The 15,872-nt window shown below is 38.9% G+C and overlaps 1 protein-coding gene across 1 annotated transcript in view; it reads left to right on the top strand.

The window, feature by feature from the left end:
• Positions 1-15,872, top strand: part of NPHP3 (nephrocystin 3) — a 28,689-nt gene that overhangs the window by 11,190 nt on the left and 1,627 nt on the right. The window contains exons 11-26 of the mRNA XM_068935611.1: positions 198-312; positions 1,172-1,315; positions 1,842-1,939; positions 2,431-2,533; positions 3,160-3,242; positions 4,266-4,404; positions 5,380-5,544; positions 6,236-6,330; positions 7,190-7,312; positions 7,710-7,899; positions 8,044-8,285; positions 8,724-8,799; positions 9,963-10,090; positions 12,304-12,544; positions 14,694-14,819; positions 15,748-15,863. Coding sequence (XP_068791712.1) covers positions 198-312; positions 1,172-1,315; positions 1,842-1,939; positions 2,431-2,533; positions 3,160-3,242; positions 4,266-4,404; positions 5,380-5,544; positions 6,236-6,330; positions 7,190-7,312; positions 7,710-7,899; positions 8,044-8,285; positions 8,724-8,799; positions 9,963-10,090; positions 12,304-12,544; positions 14,694-14,819; positions 15,748-15,863 — 2,184 coding nt within the window. The remainder of the gene's footprint in view (positions 1-197; positions 313-1,171; positions 1,316-1,841; positions 1,940-2,430; positions 2,534-3,159; positions 3,243-4,265; positions 4,405-5,379; positions 5,545-6,235; positions 6,331-7,189; positions 7,313-7,709; positions 7,900-8,043; positions 8,286-8,723; positions 8,800-9,962; positions 10,091-12,303; positions 12,545-14,693; positions 14,820-15,747; positions 15,864-15,872) is intronic.

Here is a 15,872-nt window from a genome sequence, read left to right as displayed (position 1 = left end):
GATCAAAAATGGAGACTGACGTAAAAAATGCAATTACAGCTTACAAAATACCTGATTTATATGTAAGGTAAATACTGAACACCACTACCTAACATACTCTACCTCCTTTGGCAAAACTGGTAAATTTTATTGGAGATGAAAATAGATTTGCAAAAACGTGGTCTGTTAGGTGCTTTTTTCCTCACTTCTCTCCTTAGGATTCGATTGCAACAGAAGCATTCACCAAACACTCTAATTCTTTATCACTTTGTTGGGAGGCCCATGTCTACCAGTTCAGAATCTGCATTGATAATTAAACGTCTTACTTTAAAGGTATGCTGTAGTATTACGTACTCTGCATAGCTTGATTCTTTAGAAAGTGTCAGTACGTGTGTGTGTCAAAAGTGACAAATTTCTATGGGCTTTTCTGCATCAGCTAAGAGTAATCTAGACAAAAGGCATGGCAGAAGGGGGGAATCTCATCCTGTATGTTGAGTACAGATCAATTAAAAAGCATCTCTGAGATTTTCTTAATAGATTGGCATTAGCAGTTATGCTTACAGCGACCAATACTGATGGCTTGTAAAACCATATAAACTTCTTCCAAAATTTCCTGCCATCTGGCCGTGGAGAGAAGCAGGTGGTATCTCTTCTGTCTGTGCATTTGGAAACCTGAGGCTGCATTTGCCAGTTGGCACCATATTGTTCGTAGACTAGTCTCTCTCCTATGTTAATTTATTTTTGAAGTGTATGTTTGATATGTGGGGAATAAATGAGGAGTATTTCTGTGCCAGGGTCTGAGCTTTTTTTCTTTGCGTAATGGCACTGAGTACCTCACAGGATTAAACCTTTTAGAAAAACAAAATGAATTGTGTGCCCCTTGCAATTTTCTTGTGTGTTTCAGAAGTCTGCATATTTTAACCTGTCCGACTTTTAAGCCTTTCTAAGTCTCCAAATGCCTTGTCCATTGTGTAAAAGTTGTCCCTCTAGAATTTATGCAATGAGTTCTGTTACGCATTCTTTTTGTGTATTTACCAGCTTTCTTCATGTAGTAGCAGGAAAGCAGTCTCTGAGCTTGACTAGAAAAATTGCCCCAAGAAAGTGATTTTCCTCATGGGTCCATAGGTCTGTCTTCAACTCTGCTAGTTGTTTTTTCAGATAGACTTTTTAATGTATGTTTATAATTGTGCAGCTTATGCAACATTCTTGGTTAGTGTCGCCTTTGACATTGGATCCAGCAAAACTTCTGGAAGAATTCCCCCGGTGGCTGGAAAAACTTTCTGCACGTCACCAAGGCAGCATTATTATAGTTATTGATTCTATTGACCAAATACAGGTAAGTTTTCAAAATACTTGCCATTTGCCAGTCTAAGATTGACTTTCATGAGTGTAATAGGCTCAGCGGTATCTGTGTAACAGTAGTATTAGTGTTTGCTTTTCTGTGAAGAGCACATATAGAGAATAATTTGCAATTAATGCAGATGGGTTAAAAAAGGTCTTTCATTTTTATAGGTAAAATTTGTGTGTGTTTTTTTTTTTAATTTGTCTTAACACTTTAATTTTTGAGCAGTCTGGTTGCATTATTGTTGTGTGCTGACCTAGTAGACCTGTAAATGGCCCAGTCTTTATGCAGAGAGCTTTTGAATAATAGTATTCCATCTGCTTTGTATAACGTTCAGTCATGCTAATACAGACCAGTAGACAGTTTAGTACTGTTTGAAGATTTAGATCGTGAGCAATTTTTATGACACTGGAAAATTGAAGACTCCTTTCACTGAGCTAAACGGTTAATGAAACCTATCAACTTCTGGCTTTTTTTTCAAACAACCTGTGTATTAAGTAACCAAAATTTTGTTTTTAAGCAAGCTGAAAAGCATATGAAATGGCTGATAGATCCCCTGCCAGTGAACGTAAGAGTGATTGTATCAGTGAATGTAGAAACATGCCCACAGGCTTGGAGGTATGTTATATTTCTGGGATGTTTCAGGGTAGTCTGCATTAAAATTACTGTTTAAAATTACAGTTACTGGTTGAAGAACGAAAGGCCAGATTTGTCAAGAGCTGGAAGTGTAATGAATTCAATAAGGTTCTGCAGCCATAGAGGGTAGTGGAGACTTCTCTGTTGATATGGCAATGAGGAAAGGTTTCATCTACTGTGAAACCATATTTTTGTTTTATTTTGATGGCTCTTTCCACATGAGCACGTGAAAGAGACTATTAAACGTTGTCACATGCACACCAAGAATGCTAGATGCAGTGATGTAGATTCTGGATAAGTCTAAAAATGGAAATTTGACTTGTGAGGGTTAGAATTTCTTAGTTGCAGGGAATAACTTCAATTACTGCTTTGATATCAGTCTTTAAAAAAACTCGGTAACTTCTACGTCTTTTTTTTCTTTTCTGTGCTTTTTAATGAGGTCTGAATGTACTTTTGTTCTCTGTTGCTGAAAGGTTGTGGCCCACTCTTCATCTTGATCCACTGAATTCCAAAGATGTTAAATCTCTCATTAGTGCAGAATGTAACTCTGCAAATGTTAAATTGACTAAAGAGCAGGTATGTCTGCTGTAGTTCTTTTAAAGTAACTCGCTCTAGTATAACTTTTAATGAAAACATGGAAAGATGGAATAAGCACAGCTACAGTAAGTAGCTATAAGTAGCAATAAGCTACAGTATTATATTTAGCTGACTAAACAGTACTGGTCAGAGCAGCATGCAGTTTGAATATTTTTTACCTCAAGGCTCATAGCACCAAATACAGATGGAACAGCATAAATTATTAACAGAAAAACTGTACAGTTGCACATATTGCTGTAAACATGTTCTTTTGTTAAGCTTTAGTGTCGCGTAATAGTGTAACAATGATTGGCTAACTGGGAAAAAAGTATTTTCTCTCTTTACCTTGGAGCCTGGTTCTATAGCATAATCTTCATCTTTAGTGATCTAATGATTAGACTGAAACTCTTTTGATCGTAAATTTGAAGGAAACTTTCACTTGTATGCTCCGCTACCTGGAAAAATGTGCAGTGTTTTTTTGCAATAATTATCATACCATACTCTTCAGATGTTGCAGATAGAAGCGTATCTACAGTTTTTTTTTTTTTTTTTTGTCAAATCATTAACATTTTATTGGTATGGTTAATTTTACCTTGGCCCACAGAATTTTGTTTAAAATATTATAGGAGAAGAAGCTTGAGAGGCATTGTCGTTCTGCTACAACTTGCAATGCTTTGTATGTCACTCTTCTGGGTAAAACTATTGCCTGGTAAGTTGACATGATCCTGAAATTACTGTGCTGATCACTATGTTAGCAGGCTCCAAGTAGCTTTGCCGACATTTTCAAATACATTGGTGTAACAGAAAGAGTCTTGTTAAGAAAAAATAGCAGAATAAAATGGAAAGTCATTCCCCCTTCATTGACTGTGGATTAAATGCGAGGAAAGATCAGAGAATGAATGATCTCTGCAGTTTCTGTACTAAGTGAATGCAAATAGTTTGTTTTTAAGCTCTTTGTTATTTTTCTGTTGTTCTGATTTCTGTATATGTTGATTGCTTTAATGCTTTTAAATGTTATTTGGAGGATGTTGGTATTATTCTGTTCTCTGGGTTAATTGAGGTCGGTTGGGTTTACCAATGTACCAGGTAGTTTCCATTTTATGTTTCAAGTCTAAAAGGGACCTCAGTAGTTGTTTAGTCTGACATCCTGTACACAATATTTGGCTCTATAATTCCTGCTGTTCAGAAAATTAATCTTCTGTGCAGCAGAATACGTAATAAGTACATTAGCTGATTATCAGCCTAGGCTTTGTCTTGTTGAGAAAGCCCCGTTTTTAATACAGAGACTCCCAAAAGATTATACTTCGATAATTTAGTCTGATTGACTGGTTTTTATTATTTTAGGGGTTTTGTTTTATGTTCTAGAATGCTTAATTGCTCTTGAAATCACGCTTCCTCAATGCATTAAATGGAACAGCAACATCTAGTTTTATATTCCTGTCTTTATCCAACGTGATGTTCTTGTTCTGTGCTCCTGCTGGAGGAAAAGAACACTACAACGTACATTTATTGGGAATAAGAATGTTGTGGTTATTTAGAAAAATCAGGCAACATGACACCAGTTAGCTTCAGGAATATCTCTTTTGGGTTTAATCTTGCCAGGTGCTGTGCATCTGTTAAACCCAGTAGGAATTCAGAGGACTTTTGAGATAGAGCTCTTCAGTAGTTTCAGTTCATCTTGCTCAGCCAAATTGAGTATGTTAAACCATGCCCTTTTTGTCCATCTGCTCAGTGCTGGAAGTACAGGAAATATTGATGAAACCCTTCAACAGTGTTTCCAGTGTCAAGACACAGTGTCACTGTACAGGCTTGTTCTGCGATCGGTTCGAGAGTCATTGCGGAATGATAAAGAGAGAGGTCTTTTGAAGGAGGTAAGCAGAGAATGCTTCAGTATTTCTACAGGAAATGTAGTTTTTTCTTAAATGCAATTTTTCTTAAATGAAAAGTAAATGTAGGTTTAGCTTTGTTCATATGTATGATTCAGAGATTATTGGATTATTAGTGTAGAAGGGACAGTTGTGTTAATCTATTTTTATGTGTTTCCTGAATACAGAACACATGACCTTTCTGTCTTAACTTTCGGCTAAGATATTATCTTAAAAAACGGAACAGAACCCCGTCACTATTATGTGATGTGGCATCAGCATTACCTTTGGTGCCCTGACCCAATGACTAACTATTATAACTGCTAAAATTGTACACCACGTTTTTAATATAAATTCATTAAGATTTACTTTTTGGGCATGGCCTTTATAACAACTGTCTACTAGACCAAAGAAACTCCGTTATCAGAATTGGTTTCCCAGATCAAACTACTGTTGAACCTTCTTCTGATAAGCTCATTTGAGCATGGCAAATGTAATCAACACACAATATCTTGTGAATACAAGACAACACTTGTTTGATTTGTGATTCCTCTCCATGTTTCTGCAGAAAATCCCTGTGTTGTGTGGAACGTTTCTTGAATTACGAAACGATCCTCAACAATTACTACAAATTCCAGCAATGTTTCAGCTCTGGCAGCACGAGACCTTTGGCATGCTTTACTTAGATGGAAGTACCTTAAGATAATGCAGTTATTTTTGCCCAAAGTGTTTTAGAGGAAAGTTTCTGGAGCCGTTTGTTTTTCTCACCTATTTGGTGCTTTATCTGTTAGAATATTAATCCATTATCACTGAGGATTGTTCTTGGAGGACAGAAAAGGGAAAGCGTTAATGTAGGTGGTTTTGTTCTTAGCATATAAAGTTACATAATGATACACAGTATTTTTCTTGGAATTTCAGGGTAACTGAGCTCTGCTGCAAATATTGCTAAGTATGGTAAGGTAACTTTTCTGCTCTCTGTAGGTTCTGTGTGTCATTGGTGCTAGTCACAACGGTGTGAGTGAGTCAGAACTGATGGAACTTTATCCTGAACTGTCTTCTGCAATGCTAGCCTCGCTCGTTCACAGCCTGCACAGAATGTGTTTGCTGACTTACGGCTGTGGTTTGCTAAAATTCCAGCACCTCCAGGTAAATTTTGCAATTCTAGACATGTACAAGTGAAACTTCACCAGTGCAAAAGCTTTTGTGCAGACTCTGGTTTTGACTGTATTAAGTTAAATGTGGGGAGCATTTGAGTCCATTTATGTTCACCTAGCTTTAGACTCGGTGACATCTCAGTAGAGTTCGTCTTGCTCTCCTGTCTTCCTCTCCGAGAAATTCAGTTGCTCACAGGTTCTCGCCTTATTACACCCTCAGCCTCTGCTGTTTTTTAGATAAATTCTGATATTAACTAGATAGCCCTTCCTATTTTTATGCGCTCTTCTATTTTCCTTAACTTCTGGTCTAATGTTAGAATCACCTTGAAAACTATTAGAGATGTGATATCAGCATTGGTCAGTATTGTTCACCGCTGAAAACCTGGCATTTCAAACCTTTAGACTAGAGTTCTGTTCCGTTAGTTGTTGATTCCAGCTGTCTTAGAAAATACTGGTTCCTTGAAAACAAGCAGAACTGAAGGAGAAGGGAGAATCATCTGAATAACTCGAGCTTTCATCTGATACAAGATGATCTGCTTATGCTACCTTTGGCATGGAAAGATTTTCATTCTACAAGACAAGACTTGTTTGATAATTAAATCTTATACAGTTCCCTGGGAATCATCAGAGCTTAATAAACAAATGAAATGCATTTTCTTTCTCTCAATTCTGTTCTCTTTTAGGCTTGGGAAATGGTGAAATTAGAATATATGGAAGGTGAAAATGCGATTTCTGCCTTTAGACAAAAACTAGTAGACTATTTTACCATGCAGCTAAGGTAGGTCAGAATTCTTCAAGACGTGCTAAATTGCAGGCTTTGCGGCTCTCAGATATTTTTGTTTTCTTCATATAGCTTCTTTGACTCAGTGTTGTAACTTACCATTGCAAAAAGCGTCTATAAAATCATAATTTTCAGCTTAGCAGCTTATTACTGATATATTGCTTCTTAACCTTGGAAAAGATTGACGACTATGGTGGGCATACAAAAAAGTTTCTGCGTGGTAAGATGGGGCATGAATTCATAATACATCAATTATTTTCTGGTAACTGCCCCCATGCACATTTTTAGCTCCTAGTGAATGCTAGGAAATTTGAGGTTGCTTGAAATAAAAAGGAAAGACCTCCCTGAATGGCAGATGATACGCGCATACACAAGAGGAGGTCCAGTAGAACAGCTGAAAGGTTGCAGGTTCACATCCAGCCTGATGACTGATTTGCATTTACAGTCCGGAATTAAGTGTGTCTCAACTCTGGCCGTGAGCTACTGCTCTCTGCTCCTCAGGGCACCCACTGTTGGGTGGGTGCAGAAAGCAAAGTGGGCCAGACCATGCCCAGGGAAGGAGGCACAACCAGACAGGGGTCTGCTAGGAGACACGAATTAGCCCGTAGGGGAGGGAGGAGCTGTTTCCTGTGAGGTGCCTGGGAGGTCCAGGGTCCTCTGAGGCGAAATTAAAATGAAGAGGGGAAAAAATGGAGTGCACAAATCAGAGTAGTCTGTTTGTTTAAACAGGTATGGTTTGTTTGGCATGGTATGGCAACGTGTACGGCAATGGTATGCTTGCCTGGTTTTCACCTCAAAATGACAAGTTGTATTAGGCCTCTCAAAGTTTCTATTTTGTTTACTTTTCTTTCAATAGTCGAGACCGAGTGACTTGGAGAAGTGCGGACGAACTTCCCTGGCTCTTCCAACAGCAGGGTGACAAGCAAAAGCTACACAAGTGTCTTTTGAATCTCTTTGTATCCCAGAACCTTTACAAAAGGTATAAAGGTAGCCACCGCTTTCACGGGAATAAACATTTCAAAGTAATTTTTTATCAAGCACATGAAATGTGAGGTAGTCTCTAATTGTTACCTTTAAAATGTAAATAAAAAAAAAAGACGGATATAAATGAAAGGAACTTAAAGTAGTAAGAGGAGAATGTGAATCTGTTGGTGACCCTGTTGCCATATAAGGCATCTGTCTTCCTATGCTGTTACAAATGGGGGCCAGTAAAGGGATGAATACTGCTATTGTACATTAGTAGTCTCCCTGAATTGTCTCTGTGGTGCTTTTTAGCAGAAAGAGAAAATTCATGCATATGGCCTTTTAAACTAGCATGAATCTGAAGAGAGAAGTCTCAGAGATAAGATGAGCTTCTTCTTTCCTTGTTAAAACAGGGGCCATTTTGCAGAATTGCTGAGTTACTGGCAGCTGGTTGGGAAAGATAAGAGCTCTATGGCAGCTGAATATTTTGACTCTCTGAAAGAATATGAAAAAAGCTGTGAGGGAGAGGAAAGTATGATCTGCCTGGCTGATCTTTATGAGACCCTGGGACGGTTTCTTAAGGACCTAGGTCTTCTCAGTCAGGTAAGTACATTTAGAGACTGTTGTAACAGCAAGCAGGCAAATTAAGCAGAGCTCAGCGTATACTTTCTTTGGCACTTTAGTTAAACTCTTGTGGCATACAGGATGTTGCCTGCTGCCATCATATTCTCAACTGCCTTGCTACAGGCTGTAGCTCCTCTCCAGCGTTCTCTGGAAATTCGAGAGACTGCGCTGGATCCAGACCACCCAAGGGTGGCACAGTCACTCCACCAGCTAGCAGGAGTTTATGTTCAGTGGAAGAAGTTTGGAAATGCTGAACAGCTATATAAACAGGCGCTGGAAATCTCTGAAAACGCTTATGGAGCTGAACATCCCCGAGTAGCCCGTGAACTTGATGCCCTTGCAACCTTGTACCAAAAGCAGAACAAGTAAGATTAACTATATTGGTGCTTTTGTTTCATGTGGAGGTGGTGCAAAAACAGCTTAGCTGAGATTTTCTTTCTGAAGCCAGAATGTTTCTGTGATTCTTTTTTTGAGTTTCCTAACTCCCAGCGTAAAAGTGAGCATCCCCTGCGTAGTCTTGTAGGAGGCCACCCGGTAGGGGCCAGCCTTTGTACCCAGGATTCCAACGAACTAAGGAGTTAGAGATATAGGAGGAGCACTCTTTGGCCCTAAGCGTCTTGGATATTTTTACCTTTGACAAAAAGTGTACATTTTTGTCAAGAATTCGTAAGTGGCTTTGGAATGGAATGGAATTTGTTCTCTCAAGCAACTTGGAAGCTTTCTAGGCGTACTACCCCAAACATCCATTGATGCTATATTTGGCATTCTTCTGACATTGCGTAACGTCATGTAACTGTTTTCAGATACGAACAAGCTGAGCAGCTGAGGAAAAAGTCCTTCAAGATACGCCAAAAGGCAGCAAGGCGGAAAGGCAGTTTGGTAAATAAATACTTGATTTTTAATAGAAATGTAGCAAAGCTGTGGCTCTGGTAATAGATAATAAAGCGTATCTGCAGAGCTGTTCTAAAAATCTGATCTCAAGTACTTTTGATAACTGAAGGCCTATGTAGTGAAGTGGTGTAGCAGTGGCTTTGGTAACTACCCTTTCAACTCTTCTGGAAGTGGAGGAGAATCAGTGTAGCTGCTATGGAGTTAAAGGGGGTAGGTGTATGGACGTTTCAGAAACTGCAGTTTAGGTATGCAAAATTACTGCTGATACAATTGGCTATCAAAATGAGAATGGCTCTGCAGAGATAACAGGGCTTTTTACAAATACTGTTGAACACAGTGCTTATGGCAATGGATAATCCCATAGTGCTAAGTGCCATACTGAATTTTTTGCCAAGCTTTTCTTTTGTGTTTTTCAGCTACAAAATTCGTCTGATGGTTCTTGAGCTAGGGGTTTGCTTGTTGCGTAATACCCATTCTATAAGGGTTTAGCTAGTAACTCTATAGCTCTAGCTGTAACTGTAGCGAAAAGGCGAAAAGCCACAGAAATGCTCGTCTTTCCACAGTGCTTACATACAAATGGATTCAGATCACAGGGGTTTTGTCAATTTTGGTAATGAGTTTTGCTACACAAATATTTTTATTAAGAGTGCAAAGGTCAAGAATTGGGCAGAGTGTGTAATGACAGCTACACTTCTTAATTTGCTTTGCGTATAAGCATTGGCTTTGCAGTCTTTTTTTTAAAAGGTGCATGGAGAACCTTGAATAATACTCTCTTAGTACTTGTATATGGCATTCAGGGTAAGAAATTAGCTTGATTTTGGAGTTGTTAAAAGTAAGAATTTCATCTAAATAAGTTATTTGAACTACTGAGTTTAAGCAACTTAGCATGTATGGTTCAGGGAAAACAGAGCTACAAGATGGCACGGTAAGTTAGCCTGGAAGTCTGAGTTATTTCCTGGAAGCGTGTTAGGTGAAACTCGCTTAGATTGTAAATGATCAGAACGCTTATGCACCACTTAGCCTGAAAAGCCGATGTAAGTAGAATTATTGTTTTTCATTGGCACAAAATGGAGTGTTTCAATTTTCCATTCTCAGTAGTAAACTCTGAAAGTATTGGTGATTGGCTTATGTTACCTTGTGTTTTGCTTTAGTGTGGCTTTGCTCTCCTGCGTCAAAGAGCCCTGCAACTGGAAGAACTCACATTAGGCAAAGATACACCAGACAATGCTCGAACCCTCAATGAGCTTGGAGTCCTCTATTACCTGCAGAATAATCTTGAGTAAGTTGTATTCTTTGTGACACATCCACTGATTTTTCTCATAGATCTAAGTAGAAGCAAAGCTTTGGGAACTAGTATTAAACGTAGAGACATGCTCAAATACTTACTAGGGTGCTGTTCCTGATTTGTTATTCAAATTTTCTGTTTACTGTGAAATTCACTTATTTTTTACAGTAAATGCCATCAGGAAGTATTTACTAGCCAAGTCAGTGCATTTCCTGCATTTAGAATTGATGTTCTGCAGTTCAGATTTAACTAGCCTTGGTTGCAATTACCGCTTCTTGCTCAAAATTTATACAATCTCTACTTGACTTCACGGTTTTGTCACCCTCCTTTGCAGTGTTCATCCTTGAACAGAATGTTTGTTGTTTTTCACAGCGCTCAAAATATCAGCCTTATTAGAAATCATGAATTAAATATTTATTCACCGTGGCGGAAATCCTCATGCTCTTACCCTGCAGGCCGTTTAAGGGCAGAAGGAGCAAGCGGCACAGAAGCCCTCTAGAAGTGGGATGGTGAAGAAGGGGAATGATGGGAACAGAGCAGTTCTCATTGTGTGATTAGCCATTCTTCTCACCACCACCTTTAGTCCACAGGGTAGTCTAGAACTGGGTGTAGTGAGTGAATTTTAAAGACACCGTAAGTCTCCCTCCCCTGAGCCGAATCTTTTTGGTAAAGAAAGAAAGTGCACGGTAAAGAATCACAGAGTAAGTTCTGGAAGTGTTTTTACATTTTTCCTCTACCTGATTTTTAAGCTGCCAGCAGTTGTTGGAGACCTGCAGAAGTGTATTGTAGTTTAGGATGCCTGCTCGCAGAGCCTCAGTTAAATGCAGGATCTTAACAGTAGAGGAACTGATTTGTAACAGCTGTTGGAGGTGTTTTTTCCTCAGTTTACTATCATGAAGTCAAGCCAAAGTGAATGATGACAGAGGAGCAACAGCAGTAGAGGATAGCAATAGCTATCTGATCTCATGCAAGATCATTTTGTGTTCCACACTGTTCATATTCAGTTCCTGTCTTAACACAGCCTACTTTTAAAGTAACCGTTTCTCCACAATGTCATGGGTGAGCACAAGTATAAACCTTGTTCTGCCTGAGGTTTAAATCATTCTTTCTTGGTGGAGTGTTGTGCATCTCTACTGAATCAGCAAGTCCAACATTGGATCTTTTGCTCATTTGATGCAGTTAGAATGAAATCAATGACAGAAGGGTGCGTCATTTTATCAGTTGTTACATATAATCACACTTGGTCTTCTAGCCCTGACAAAGGAAGATCACCTTCTGATGCTTGTTAAGAGCTCCAGAACTGAACCTACAGTTGTGAGTGTAAATGGTCTCTTTATGATGTGAAATGGATTTTTCCAGTTGACTAAACTGACCTCTTGGGAATAGAGCTGCACAGAGTTTGTGTGTATGCCAGGATGACAGACTACCCCGTTACAACGGATGCTGCCAGTATTATATGGGGATCACCCATTGTTTGTGATAGATGGACTGCTGTAATTCTGCAGTGGAATAGTAGTACACTAGTGGGATAATAAAATATTTCCTTTTATAAGGAAACACTTGAATGGTGCTGTTATAGAATCTTTCCCACTTCATCACTTCTAGACAGATTCTGCAGTGAGAATCTAGCTCATCATATCTATGAAACCTATTCCTGTCTCTCCATCTTTGGTATGAAAGCTATCTGCTGAAACCTGTAATTTGTTTTATGATTTTTAAAGTTATTAGAAAAAAGTCTGAACCTTCACTCAGATTCAGCTACTGCTTTACCAAGAAAGCATTTGGCTGCTGTGAGGGGTTGCAGAGAAGTCAGTAGAATTTTTTGAATGTGTAAGGATTACTTGTAGGTCAGTTAAAGAAATGAGTAGCTACAGAGTAGTGTAATATTTGCTGAAATCCGCTAGACTGACTTTTAGATCCCTAGCAGTGGAGCACTGAGATGCACAGAAATGTATTAATTAACTCTCTGCCTTCATTCTTATGGTTAGCCTGCATGGCAGGACTGGGTCTGGCATACGTTGTTACTCACGCTGCTCGAATGACTTGCTAATCCTGCTTGTGCTTGTCCAGAGGAGAATGAAAGCCCGTTACCAGATGTCAGAATTTCTGCAGTTTCCGAGGCTGAGTTTATTCTATCTCCAGCAGCCACTACAGCCTATATAGATGTAACCAGTTTTACAGTATTGCTGAACAAATGTGTTCTGTAGGACAGCAGAGCTTTTTCTGAAGCGCTCCTTGGAAATGAGAGAGAGAGTCCTGGGACCTGACCACCCAGACTGCGCACAGTCCCTCAACAATCTAGCAGCCTTGTACAATGAGAAGAAGCACTATGATAAGGCGGAAGAACTCTATGAAAGAGCTTTAGACATCAGGAGGAGAGCACTGGCTCCAGATCATCCCTCCTTGGCGTATACTGTGAAACACCTTGCAGTGCTGTACAAGAAGATGGTGAGCATAGGCCTGTTATCTTTTCTGTATCAGCTCAAATAACTGTAATGCCTTACAGTGTTACAGAGTTTCTGTCCAGAAAGAATGGGGTGTGGGAATTTTGTCAGCTATCGATATTTTACACACGTGTACAAGATGTAGTTCAATGGCCTCCAGTCTGTTTTCAAAAGGCCCAGTATCTTTTGCAGGAGACACTTTACTTAAAGATAAGCAGTTTATGAATAAAGTCTTTAGTGTCCTGCATGCTTACAAGCTCCCTTTATCATGTGGATGAAGCTCAATATTCATCACAAAAGAGAATCTCTGCTTTGGTTAAAAGCTAGTGGTATGGCTGCAGTGAGGGAATCTCTTCCCAGCTGTATTTAGGGTCTTTGCTATCTGGTACATGACATCCAAGCACAAGAGTTTTGTCAGATGTGTCTTGGTGGAAAAATTGTGTTTTAAGGTCTAAGAATAGTTCTCCTGGTTTTTACATAATGACCTTGAACTTTACAGTTGAACTGACAGTAACTTTAAGACTTGTGAGAGAGAGAGAATACTTAAAAAAAAAAACAAACTGTGAGCCACTTTCAGCATGGTTTGGTTCACTGAAAGATGAGAGTTCTTCCCCGTTGCAGATAGCTACCAGGAACAAAGTTAACAATAGTATAAACTTCTCTGTGTTTCATCACTTCAGAATGCTTTCTGAATGTTAGTGTTGGCAGTTGATCACTCTAACCATTCTTTATCAATATCATCAGTGTATGAGCGATATGTCTAGGTCTAGCAGTATTTATCACAATCTGGTTTTGGACAGGCAGTTATAAGATTCCACATACACAGATAAGCTTTCTAGCTTAGCTAGCTTTTTAGTTAACTAAATTCACCTTCAGAGAAGGGTAACAAGAAATTTTTTCTTTCGTACTTCACATTTTACCATTCTTTAAAAGGAAAAGAATCTTTGAAGATCATCTCTTGGATCACATGTTCCTGGGCTTTGCACAGTAACTGTTGCTTGCTAGTTTGTGTGTGAAATGGTTTTGGGTCACATGTTCTGTGCCCACTTCATCTTCGAATTTTGATGCTGCTAGAAACCTGTAATTATGCAAAAGCACTCCATATTTGCATCAAACCGCTCTCAGTTTGAAGGAGCATAAATGAAAATGCACAGTGAACCAGTGATACAAGGAAGTGTGGAGGAAGAAAAGGGACAGGAGTCCGATATAGAAAATGACAATTATTTATAGATAACTACTGAATCCCTTTGACTTGCTGATCATCACAACTGTGGCATGGTGATGCTTTGAAGAAATAAGGATGAAGTTTGAACTTGAAGTTTCAGTTATAATGAAGCAGTATTACAATGGAAGTTTCTAGTTTCCGATTTTCTAATTGCCTATGAGAATTCATATTCTAACAGTGGAGAACTAAGCATATTTCCCAAGTATATCCAGTTAATGTGTGAGCAGATTCAGACTTGGAGCAAAACAGATTTACTAGGAAAAAATAATCTACAATAAACCAGTTGGAAAATAAGAGGGACCGAGAACCAAAGTCAGGAAGCCGAATTCTCAGGAAGGTGAATGGGAAGAGACAGGTATTTGAAATGGCGTTCAGCACTGCAGGTGTTCCGAAGAAGACAGTGCGAACATCACTTTAGTAAACAGAAAACTGCTCAAAACTGCTCAGAAATTAAGGCAGCTACGTTCCCGTATCACCAGTAAAATGTAGGCCCTTTAGGACCAAAATAAACTCTCTGCTGCAAACTCTCTGGTGAAAGTTATTTGGATAAAAGTAGAAGTGAAATGTTTTTTAAGTCTTCTGAACTAGACATTCATGGAAACGATTAAATATTGAAAAAAAAGGAAGATGTAGCCAATAGTAGACATAGCCAAGAAGCACATTCCCGATCCTGCAGCACACGTAATTATTTTAATTTAGATGTAGCGATTTCATTGGGAGTTGAATATACTCAGGTATTTTGCAAAACTAACTCCTGATATTCACAATAAAGAATCTATGTCGAATATATCTATGAGTTGACCAAAGTTAAACCCTTCTTCTGGAAATAATTTCAACTTCTCTAAGCTTTTTATTTTAAAAAGATTTTACTGTTATCATTCTGGTATAACAAGATAATGGAATCATTTTTTTCTTGGTTATTTTCTAGGGAAAACTTGACAAGGCTGTGCCTCTGTATGAACTAGCTGTTGAAATTCGACAGAAATCATTTGGCCCAAAACACCCTAGTGTAGCTACTGCTTTAGTGAATCTTGCTGTTCTTTATTGTCAGATGGTAAGTTCTTCATGTCTTATGTGTTTATTATTACTATCTAAGGCCTTTTTTTATGAGTTGCACCGAAATGATACGAAAGGGACATAATCGTATTTAGAAGGGAACTCCTTGTAGGACTTGCCAGTTCCTAGGTTCCACTTTAAAAACTGGCAAGGAAAAGGAATGCAGGCAACAGGTAATTGCTGTGACTGGCATTACACAAGGACACTCGGGCTAATGCTCTTTCAATTATTCAGAACGCCCACATGATTTTAAGACTACAGCTAGAATATAGTACTTCCCGCAGTACAGCAGTCCTCCCAGTGTGACGCAACACAGCTACACCACTGGCTCGGTGGTAAACGTTACCCATATGTTCACGAATGGCAAGTGAACCTTCATATGGCCGAAGTATATGTTCACGAATGGCAAGTGGCCACCTTGATCAACTGTGCCTTTGTATATCTAAAAATCTGAGACGGCTACACCAGTTGACTTTCTAGTCCACACTGAGATTCAAGGAAACGTAATCAATCAGCCTGTTACCAGATTCCTTACTTAGCATCAGCAGGAGCAAGCTGTACGTTGTTTTCCGCATTTTTGTAGTCTGCATATCTAATTTTCAGCAGGGATTAAAGCTGTTTCAGGTAAAAGGCTCTAAAGAGTATTTGATAACTCGAAACGCTCAGGTACGTAGGCTTAAATTTTCAAAACTGCCTAAGAAGTCCAGACCCTGATAATGGGAGCTGGGTTTGCAAGTGAAATTCGACTGCTTTGACAGTCTCGAGCATCTTCTTCACCTGTCAACAGTAGTTTAAAAAAAAAAACTCAAAAGACCTTTTTTGGTTGAATATGTATGACTTTTTGTATTTGGGATGTGCTGATAGGCTGTGGAAAAAAGAACAAATGTAATGTATCTCTCTAACAAACAACTTCCTGCTACCCAAAGAAAAAGCAGATTGAAGCTTTACCTCTTTATGAACGTGCATTAAAGATTTATGAAGACAGCTTTGGTCATATGCATCCTCGTGTGGGAGAAACTCTAAAGAACTTGGCTGTGCTCAGGTAAGACTG

Source organism: Struthio camelus, chromosome 2, assembly GCF_040807025.1.
Source record: "Struthio camelus isolate bStrCam1 chromosome 2, bStrCam1.hap1, whole genome shotgun sequence".
Taxonomy (NCBI): domain Eukaryota; kingdom Metazoa; phylum Chordata; class Aves; order Struthioniformes; family Struthionidae; genus Struthio; species Struthio camelus.
This window is presented reverse-complemented; position numbering and strand designations above follow the sequence as displayed.